The 10,823-nt window shown below is 39.1% G+C and overlaps 1 protein-coding gene across 1 annotated transcript; it reads left to right on the top strand.

Moving 5' to 3' along the window:
- Positions 1-390: 390 nt before the first annotated feature.
- On the top strand, positions 391-10,317 carry LOC147798578 (uncharacterized). Its single transcript, XM_087139240.1, has 3 exons — positions 391-429; positions 1,669-1,753; positions 2,155-10,317. The coding sequence occupies exons 1-3, from the start codon at positions 391-393 to the stop codon at positions 2,859-2,861; spliced, it is 831 nt and encodes a 276-aa protein (XP_086995366.1). The 3' UTR covers positions 2,862-10,317.
- Positions 10,318-10,823: the final 506 nt, after the last annotated feature.

Genomic DNA, 10,823 nt, shown 5'->3' on the forward strand with positions numbered 1-10,823 from the left:
ATATTTGCCCAATAAATCACGCTTGTGAAACATTTCGTGTCTCATTTCGTTAAGTACCTCTTGGATCTCTAAAAGCATGTTAGAGTTGTGATCAATATTAGCTCGCATGTCGCCCAGCATAGATTCCATGTTTGTTTGATCGGCCGGAATTTCTGTCAACTGTTCTTTAATTTGCTCCATTTTTTAAAATACAAAAAATGGCAAGTGCTTTAATGATGGTAGGAGGGGCCATAGTCAATGCGTTGGCATTCACGGGGTCCAGTTTTTTATTCAGCAGTTTAGCTAAAAATAAAGTCGATGAGGAACGTAAACGACATGGCCTTGCTTTGGAACCAGCTAAGAAAACTTTGGAAGAAAATCGCGCGCACGTTAGATTTTTTAAACGAACCCATGAGGCAAGAGCGCGCCAGTCAGCAGACATTAGTCAACGTAGACGAGCCGTTGCGCGCTTATTTAGAGTTGATCGGTAAAAAGTGACGCCCATGCCACCAGAGCCTAAGTTGTCGGACTTTTATGAACCTTCGGAAGATAAAAATTCGCGAAGTGGTGTGGATTCTCAGGGGAACCGCGTTAGTCGTATTTTTGGCGTATCGGTTAAGTTAAGGTTAAGTTAAACTTTATTTTAATGTGGAGAAAGAATTTTCAAGGTTGTTTTACAATCCACAAGGCTATTTGAAAGGTGAAAGCGCCGTGGATAATTTATATGAAAAGACGGTCGGTTATACGAAATTGGCTAAATAAACAAGCTATTTATTAAATTTATTTACCTGCCCCTAGATACGCACCCAGGCCGAGTACTTTACAACAGGAATCTGTAGAACCAAATTACGCACATAAAATGGATGTGCTATATCTACCCTGGGATCGAGTAAACCGTGAAACTTATAAATACGCTTTGACCGTGGTCGACGTGGGTTCAAGATTTAAAGAGGCTGAACCGTTGACAATTAAAACGGCCGAACAAGCGTCAGAAGCCATTAAACGGATTTATAAAAGCTTTAAAAAGCTGTTTACTAAACAGCAATTCCATATGGGAAATGAGAAAAATGGCAAATTTTAAAGCTGATCAAATAGAAATTGAATTGACTGTACTGCGCCAATAAATGTACACCTGGCATGGAGCAAAAAACCGTTTTGGAAAATAATGTTTGGTTTCCCGGAAAATCAAATTTGAAATTGATATTCTTTTTGGCTTATGATAAGGACCCCTGAAGCTAAATACTATAAAATGTCCTAAATCCTAAATGCTTAACTAATCCCTCTGAATAGTGTATAATTGCAAAGGTTTGGAGCCATAGATGCTTGTGTCAGAGGCACTTCCTTCCTCTAGATATGGTACTTGAGAGAGAAAACTACAAAATTTGGGTTTAATAGGCTGTAATTCCATCACCAAAAAGTTACAGAAGTTTTTCTCCTGGCCTCATTTCTTTCAGAATTATTCCACCATTGTAAGTTCCCTTCCTTAATCTGCCTACTAATAACCTCAAACACTAAATTCTCAAATATAAATATTTACTCCAATGGAAACATTGGTAACAGAATTACATGGTAACGGAATTACGTGGGGTAACAGAATTACATTGCAGAATCATGTATGTTTTGTGGCCGTGTTTGGTCAAGGAGGGCAGCAATCACAATTATGTTTCTTTCTTTTACATGTACCACTAGAAGGCAGCAATTTATGACTTATTTGCATATGCACACGGTAACCTCCCTCCATGCATTGCACGTACATCTACAAGACTACAAATTTGTGAGTATTCTATTCCCCAGGAGCAGTTTCTTTTCACAATGATAATCTCAATAAGTGATTACTTAAAAAGTACTTGCATCAATGATCATACTCATTACAAAATGCATTCTTTTGCACTTTCACTTGAGCGTACTTAACATACTGTACATGTACATACATAGGCTTACTTGCAGTGTACGTGTATGACATGTGCAGCACTGATGTACTCAAACAAGCTACATGTAGTACATGATTATAGTTTATTTCAGCATTATATTTTTTGATGTTTTTACATGTACTCTAGTCTAAAGAGCTTATTATGCTATGAAGGCACCGGGTGTAATAATTATGTACTGATAAATAAACTGCTATATATTTTTGTCTTAACAGTTAAGTAATCAGTGTTTCAAATCATCATACAGGTAATGGCAATGTTCGTCAGCTAATCAATGTGGACAAAGACCATCAAAACGATGTGGATGAAGACCGGAAAAGCGATGTGGATGAAGACCGGCAAAGCAATGTGGATGAAGACCGGCAAAGCAGTGGGGACACAGACCAGCAAAGCAGTGGGGACACAGACCAGCAAAGCAGTGGGGACAGAGTCCAGAAAAGCAGTGGGAACAGAGTCCAGAAAAGCAGTGGGGATACAGACCAGCAAAGTAGTGGGGATACAAAGCATGATGACCAGCAAAGCAGTGGGGACACAGACCAGCAAAGCAGTGGGGACACAGACCAGCAAAGCAGTGGGGACACAGACCAGCAAAGCAGTGGGGACACAGACCAGCAAAGCAGTGGGGACACAGACCAGCAAAGCAGTGGGGACACAGACCAGCAAAGCAGTGGGGGTACAGACCTGCATGGAAACTTGAATAGTAACAAGGACGTAATATGGAATTGGATGATGATTGAATATCAAGGACAGAAACATGCCAAAACATTAATAGGACAGGTAGTCAACAGTAACGGTGATGAAATCACTGTCAGATTCTTGAAACGCAGTACTGGTACTTCAGACAAGTATGTGTGGCCTAATATTGATGACATGGACACCATTCACAGGTCCAGCATTAAGCAAGTACTCAAAGAACCACTGATGGATAGAAGGGAACAATTTATTTTCAACTAGGCACAAGTTTGGATTATAAGAGCTGTGGTTAACTGAAAATTTAAACATGATTGGTACCTTACATACTGTATGTGCAGTTATGTCCAATAGTAAGTGGCACCTTTTTGAACAATCTTTCACAAGACCCTTTATTTTTCTTTTTGAGCACTACATGTACATGTATGTACAAGTCTCCTACTTGTACGTGTACTGAATACCAGTGCGACCATGCCCCAGAGGATGGTTCCACCCAGTTGACTAGAGATGGTCAATACGGTAGCTTGTATTCGGATACATGTACATGTATGTACACTTAACTTTGGTCATTGATTAATTCACTCCAGATACCTGCAGTGTACATGACTGCATTGCAGTAGTACAAGACTCTTTGTTTTCAATGTTTATTGTAGTTTGAATGATTTGCGCCAAAAGATGAGCTCATTCAGCACATGTTGGCGACCTTAATACTTCATCATGCACATGATGTCAAATGAAGTTGGCACACATGGTCAATTATATTGTGATTTCACAGCTCATTAGGTTATTCCTAATTCGTGGTTTGTAAATATGTAATTCCGTTACCATGTTTAACGTTTACTGTTTGATATATATGGAAGCAAGTGTTAGCTCGCAAACTGAAGCAGGATTAAAAAGTTTGACGCCAAGAAATATGCTTGAAGCAACTGCCTTGTTTCTGATCACAACTCGGGGTTCACAAGTTAGAAATTTCATGTTCTTTTCCAGTAAATTCTTGTTGCTAGGTACAAAAATTGAATTATCTTTCAGCGAGGCATACAGATGCATTGAATTATGGTTTATTTTATATGATTACAGCTGAAAAACATGCCTAGAGTAAGAAAAAAACAACCGCTTTTCAAGAATTGGCATTTTTCAAGGTACATTTCACAAGTGTAATTCCGTTACCATTTTTTGTAATTCCGTTATCACTGCCTCTTTTTGAAAAATGACCAAGTATGGAATATTTGTAAATATCAGTACAGTAAAACTGCTGCTACAATAAAGTTGAAACCACAGGGAAAACAGATAAATGTGTAGCTGTGGTCTTCATGTTATAGATTTCAGAGAATTTCCTTTTCAAATCATGTTTGAAAAAGTTCTTCATTTTCTGACGTAATTCCGTTACCAAAATATTCTGGTCCTTGGATCTTTCTACAAGTAGTATGTTTCAATCTTTTATTACTGGTATGATGGTAGGGCTATAGCCAGACCTTATTAAAGATATTGTAGTCAGGTAGTTCAAAGGACCAATTCATAGCATGGAAAATAACAGTCAATTTTGTTCTGAAATGTAATTCCGTTACCGCGGAATAGCCCTAAAAACAAGGTTGAAATTCAAGTGGGTGAACCTGGTGTATATAGATCCCAGGGAATCGTTGAAAGATTTAACTTGACTTTAGCTGGACAGCTGTTCGGTCATTATTATGCGCAGGAAATATGAAACGTCGGTACGCGAAACGTAGAATGGGTAGAACGATTGCCTCAGGTTATAAAGTGCTACATGAAGAAAAGACTAGACTAATCGATAAAAAGCCCGGGGAAGCCGTCAAGTTAGACCACCTAAAACAAGCACCTAGTGCACCAGTCCCAAAAAGAAGAGAAATTGAACTTCCTTCAGACACAATCGTTAGTTACCTATATTACAACTGATCCCATTTGGAGCATTGACGTTTACCAAATTGAAAAACGCACGAGTCAATTTAGACGAGGCCGAGGTAAAAAGGTAATAATGGGGCCAACGTTGTATTATCGTTAAACGGCCCCAATCGGAGTTTTGTTAGAGAAGAGCTTCAAGTGGTGCCTGTAGATACCGAATTACCACCTTCTTAAGTAGTTAGATAATGTCCGTAGGCTAAAGTTTTAACCCCATTTGGTAAAATGTAACACTTTGTGTCTAAAGGCGAAAGGCTCAGTTTATTTTGCGTAACTGTGAATAATTGGTTTTGTCGGATCTGGACAGCTGTTGTTTATTAAACGGCGTAGTCAATTTGTAATGCGTTTAGAAACTAGGCGTTTGAATCGATTGGCGTCCTGTTGATATCCAAGCAGATGTCCGTTGATGCGATATCTTACGTTTTCCATTGTCTTGTCAAATACAGAGTTGTTCATTAATTTGAAGAAGTCCTTCTCGAAATCAGAATTGGCTAATTTACGCTATTCGGTGTTTTTGTCGATGTAACCTTTCATCCAAGGCGCTTGTTTAAACGACATTACACGGTGGACCGTTTTTAACTCTAGTCCTAACTCCAGGTATTTCTGCACATGCGGTAGTGTACAACGTATTTGCGCTTAGTGTCCAAAGTCATCATTAGCTTGTCTACGGATGTAACCCTTTCTCCACTCGATAGCAAATCATTCTTATAGTTCGACAGCCATTCGTTAGGGACTGAGATGTTATCGGGTGCCAGCGGGAAATCGTTGTGTAAATCGTGCAAGTGCCGTGGGTAATCCAAGGTGACTTCGAGCATCTAGCCTTTCGAAGCGTATGGTGAAAGCTTCACCATGTACTCGGAAGTAAACTTGGTTGTGTCTTTAACCCACTAAAATTTTCAGATGGGTAACCGTTGACTCATGGCCCAGCCGTATAAGTTATTCGCATCGAGGTACAGTATGTGAGACGTCGGTATATTTGGGTCGTAGTCGGGTAAAGAGGGGTTATTAGCTTTGGCATAACGCTTCGCTCCAACGCTAGAGATGCCGCCTCGTTTAGCCTGAAAAAGAGATGCTTGTCGATGTTTGTCAATAGCTCTAGTTTATTTCAGAGTGTTTCAATAAAGTATACCATAATAAACCTGGCGACGTGTAATAATTGGCCGGGTCTAAACCGTTATTCTTTTTACAGACTTTCCGGAAGTTCTCAAATAGGCCTACGTCCGCTAACAACAAGGTGTCCGTTTCGACGTAAAGATCGTGACAATCTCCGAGATTTTGACACCTAAACGTTTGCCATACATTTTGAGCTCGGGAATATTCTTCTTTGCTTATGTTCTGCTGCTTCAAAGAGCTATAAAACGCATCTCGAGGTGGTAGGCTATTTTCTTCAAATCAAAATTTTGGTTACATAAATAAATTAACAAAATAGACTTTGGTTGGGGTAGATTGTTTTTCTCGATAACTTAGTTACTCTAGACGTAACTTTACTCGTTAACAGCCTGACTTTAGGTCTATAGCCTATGTAATATTTCTGTCTGTCCCTGCACGATATCCCACAGAACGGAATGTAAATAATAGATTATTTACAATGTTTGACTCCTTAATAGTTTTCATAAGAGACGAACCGATTCGACATTATTTTGAGGGCGGGTATACCTATGATGAAATCTGCTGTATACTCCAAATTAGACATGACTTTAGTTGCAGGTTGGCTCACAGAAGTCTTTTAAACAGTAACGTTACTTGTTAGCTCCATAAATAATGCTGATGTGCTGGACAACCTGTTCTCATTGGTCTATCCAGCCTGGCATACACACCCACAAAACCAACACGTCATATTTTCTGAAACTTAAACCAAGTGGTAATTGTCCCCTAACAAGACACGTAATAAACTGTTTGTTATCCACAGCACGTCTAGTATTTCTGGATTTCAAGGTGAAATTGAGAGGACAAGATGGAATATCTGTATCGGTTGGCAGATTTCTTCCTGGAATTTGATGAAAACAAGTCGGCACATTTTTACAGTATGCAAATTAGAATAACACTGTGGATAAGTTGGCCGGAACATTTTTGCTGAAAATGTTTTTCCCCAAAAAACACTTGGTTGAATTCTCAGAGAGGCGATATTTTCTTGTCAAAGGGCAGAGGTAGTCTAGCATTATTGGCATTAATTATCTGACTAGTATATGCTTTGCTGGTGGGATTTGTACTTGCCTTATTCTGAAAAGATCTTTGGAAGTGAATGGAATCATCACATTGTCATTTGTTAAACCCCGGCTTTTGCAGCCATTGATGGGCGACACACGACGGGCGACGCACGACGGGCGACGCACGACGGATAATGGCATGTTTGGAACTGGTAAATGGCAGAATTGGGACACAACAAAGAGCAAAATGCGACGGACGATGGACGACGGGATATATGGAATTCCATACGATAGTGATTTTACGAAATGAATGGCTGCATCTTGACCTCTGCATGTTTCGCAACTGGTCCACATACCGTCACATAGAACGACAGCGTATGAAAAGCCACAGGGCCTATGGCGTTGTGTTTTAATCGTGTTTAATTGTTCTGATGGAAGACGCTCTAAAACAGACTCGAAACCGCGTACATGACGAATGGCGCGTCTTGTTTATTTTTGTAGTTTTCAAAATTAAGAACATGTTTACCCTTTTGGGGTAATTCGACTTTACAAGGCGCTGTGCCCATTCCTTCGCAATCTTCTTGGTGTTTGTCGCGTCTATGTTCCGTTCAAAAATGAAACAAGCAATTTAAACACCAATAAGATTTACCGTTGTGAGTGCTGACGTCACCCATAAACCGAGAGAAACTTTTAATCCAGCAATAGTGAGCCGTTTCACCTCATTAAAAAAAAGAAAATTGATCGGTTCGCCTATGTGTTTAGTTTTGTAAAGTATAAAGGCACCATCTTTCCAAGTGTAACCGAATACATTAATTACTAAGTTGTTTTGCGATTCGATGCGTGAAATTTGTGAAATCGGTGTGGGAAAATCTATGTTTGTGAAATTTAAACCGTCTGCTGTCGTGTACGTTGAGGTGCGTTCGTTGTTTATCTTATGATTTGGGTTAGTTTCTAGCTGATATGAATCGTAGTCAAAATATAATTTTAAGCTGCTCTCAACGCCTAGCGAATGCACCCCGAGTCCTTTCTGTTCTGAACATTGATGATCGCTGTTTTTACAGCCAGTTCTGTAGGCAATGAAATGGAAGTCACTCCTACTGGATTATAACGCACCACGTTGATGTAAAACGCGACGACTTTATCAAGCACCCAGCCAGAGCCTCTCTGTTCGTGAGCTTCGATGCCTTCTAGATATTTCGCTATTTGTTGTTTCAAGGCATTTTTGACCTTACGTTCAGAAATCACCGTGTTGTTTTTACTCGTAAACGTAAAAACACCTATTTTGGTTTCAAACTTCGGGCTTTTCCATTTTGAACTGGACTTTTATCGCTGTTTGCAACTTGTAAGAGCCTATCTCTTTCAAACTCGGTCAACGCTTTATCTTCGATGTACTTTTTGTAGAAATCGAAAAAAGTGTACGAAGTCGTCGGCATATAAAGTAGGCTTCAGTTCCCAATTCTGTAGTTACCTTGAAAGCGTCTTATTCTTTGGATGTTTACCTCTGCGATGGATTCCAGTTTTGTGTAGTCTTTAATCGCGGTAATGAGGTCTTTTCGTTGTACGTTACCATTTGCACCTGTGGCTGTAAAGGGGATGTCGTTGTCTTGGGCTTTATTTAAAAGCTGACGGTATGATTGGCTTGTGAGATTTTTAAATTCTTGTTGGCTCGCTTGAAGGGAGAATGGGGTTTTATTTTTTCCCTGGAGGAATGTTTTAATGAATCTAGGCCGTTTTGTGAAATCTCGTCGTCAGACGATCTTGAGAAGAGCCCCAGGGAATTGAGGAGAGGTCTGGGGGTTAGGGAAAGTCCCTATGGGGGATCAGATAGGTATAGGAGGGTAAAGCTTTTCTGGAACTCTCCTGCGCCTACTACTCGGGGTATGTGGGCCAGGCATGTTACAAAGCGGCAATGCAACAGTTTTCGGAACATATATACGCCAGTAATTGTTCCCTACAGTGACCTATTAGCCGTCAGAAAGCAAAAACATGTCAGGATAAGTTCAATTTAGACGGGAAAACCCAAGTCGTTTACTTAGAAAACACTTAAAAATTTTCTGACCAGTCCCATACACCAAGGATGTAGAAATAGATATACATGATGATAATATGCACATGGATGTCAAGTGGCGTCCGCATATGCATGGAATTCTTTCCGATACACGTACAACTGCAAATACGTTTTTATATTGTTACCTACCATGTAAACCTTCAGATCATACCCGTCCGTTTATTAAGTGATTCTGTTGTTAAGCTCTTTTTGGTCAAATTGAACTTATATTGTGATGCTTAATGGTACATATAAACTAGAGAGAAGTGTTTGTAAACAAGTACAAACACAGAGCTGGTTCGGGACTATTTTACCAACAAGATATGTATTGTTGATCAAAGCTCTCAAACTAACCCAAATGCTGGCTTGAAAACGTGTACAAAGTCAAGGGGCTGAAATGAATATTGAAAAAACAAGAGTAAATCACATGACAACGTCATCATGACGTCATTTATTTAATAATAAATATAATAATTTCTGTATCAAGATCTTTGTTGGCTGTCACTGTGAAAACGATCAAACATCCAAAAGGGCTCAAAATTGTGCCTTGGAAACGTGTACAAAGTTAATGGGCAAAAAACCCCATTTTGAGAAACACTGCTCTTTTAAGTTCGTGTCACGTGATTTGCGCTTAAACTGAACAATTTTATGAAATATTACTTCATATTCGGAGTCTTAGGCATATTACAAATAAAACAACAGAGCGTAAAGTACCAAATTTCTCCTTCGTTCTGATAGTAATCTTGCGCCAAAGTTAAAGACTACTTGTTCACTTTTATTAAGTAGAAAAACGTGTACAAAACGTATAGGCAAATATAAAATATTCAAAAATAAATATAAAATAAGGCAATGACGTCATCATGACGTCATCCCTTTGCAATAAATCTTGCATCGGGGTCTTCGTTGGCTATCACTTTGGGTAGGATCAAAGACTGCAAAGTTACCAAAATTGTCGCTCAGAAACGTGTACACAGTCAAGGGGCTATAAACTTGTTTGCAGAAACACTGCTTCTTTAAGTTCGTGTCACGTGATTTGAGCTTAAACTGAACAATTCTTATGAAATATTACGTCATATTCGGACTCTTAGGCACATTAGAAATAAAATAACAGAGCGTAAAGTACCCAATTTCTCCTTTGTTTTTATAGTAATCTTGCGCCGAAGTTACAGACTACTTGTTCACTTGTGTTAAGTAGAAAAACATGTACAAAACCTATGGGGAAAAATTAAATATTCAAAAATGAGTATAAAATAAGATGATGATGTCATCATGACGTCATCCCTTTGCAATAAATCTTGCATCGGGGTCTTCGTTGGCTATCACTTTGGGAAGGATCAAAGACTGCAAAGTTACCAAAATTGTCGCTCAGAAACGTGTACACAGTCAAGGGGCTATAAACTTGTTTGCAGAAACACTGCTTCTTTAAGTTCGTGTCACGTGATTTGAGCTTAAACTGAACAATTCTTATGAAATATTACGTCATATTCGGACTCTTAGGCACATTAGAAATAAAATAACAGAGCGTAAAGTACCCAATTTCTCCTTTGTTTTTATAGTAATCTTGCGCCGAAGTTATAGACTACTTGTTCACTTGTGTTAAGTAGAAAAACGTGTACAAAACCTATGGGGAAAAATTAAATATTCAAAAATGAGTATAAAATAAGAAGATGATGTCATCATGACGTCATCCGTTTGTAATAAATCTTGGTTCGGGGTCTTCGTTGGCTATCACTTTGGGAAGGATCAAAGACTGCAAAGTTACCAAAATTGTCGCTCAAAAACGTGTACACAGTCAATGAGCTAGAAACACGTGTGCAGGAAAACTGCTCCTTTAATTTCATGTCACGTGATTTTTGTCAAACTGGGAAAAACTTATGAAATATTATTTAATATTTGGACACTTGGGTATATTTGCGATCGAACGGAAGGGAAAATTTAGTCTGATTTCTTCTTCGTTCTGGTAGTAATTCTCGGTCGAAGTTGAGGACTGCTCACGCATTATGCGGGACAATGTGTGTACAAACCCTATGTTGTGCAACAACGCCATCCATGGTTCAATATGGGACAGTTTCTTGACAATTGAAAGCCCAGGCAGGTGTGACCGTAATTCTGCAATAG

This window comes from Acanthaster planci, linkage group LG07 (assembly GCF_054643075.1).
Source record: "Acanthaster planci isolate LZ-2023a linkage group LG07, COTS_SCS, whole genome shotgun sequence".
In the NCBI taxonomy this organism is placed as follows: Eukaryota; Metazoa; Echinodermata; class Asteroidea; order Valvatida; family Acanthasteridae; genus Acanthaster; species Acanthaster planci.

Bases quoted from the DNA above. Each gene is read 5' to 3' on its own strand.
- LOC147798578 (XM_087139240.1), top strand. From the start codon at position 391: ATGAGGCAAGAGCGCGCCAGTCAGCAGACATTAGTCAAC. The intron at 430-1,668 runs GTAGACGAGCCG...ATGTACCACTAG, and splicing joins GTCAGCAGACATTAGTCAAC to AAGGCAGCAATTTATGACTT. The intron at 1,754-2,154 runs GTGAGTATTCTA...ATCATCATACAG, and splicing joins ATCTACAAGACTACAAATTT to GTAATGGCAATGTTCGTCAG.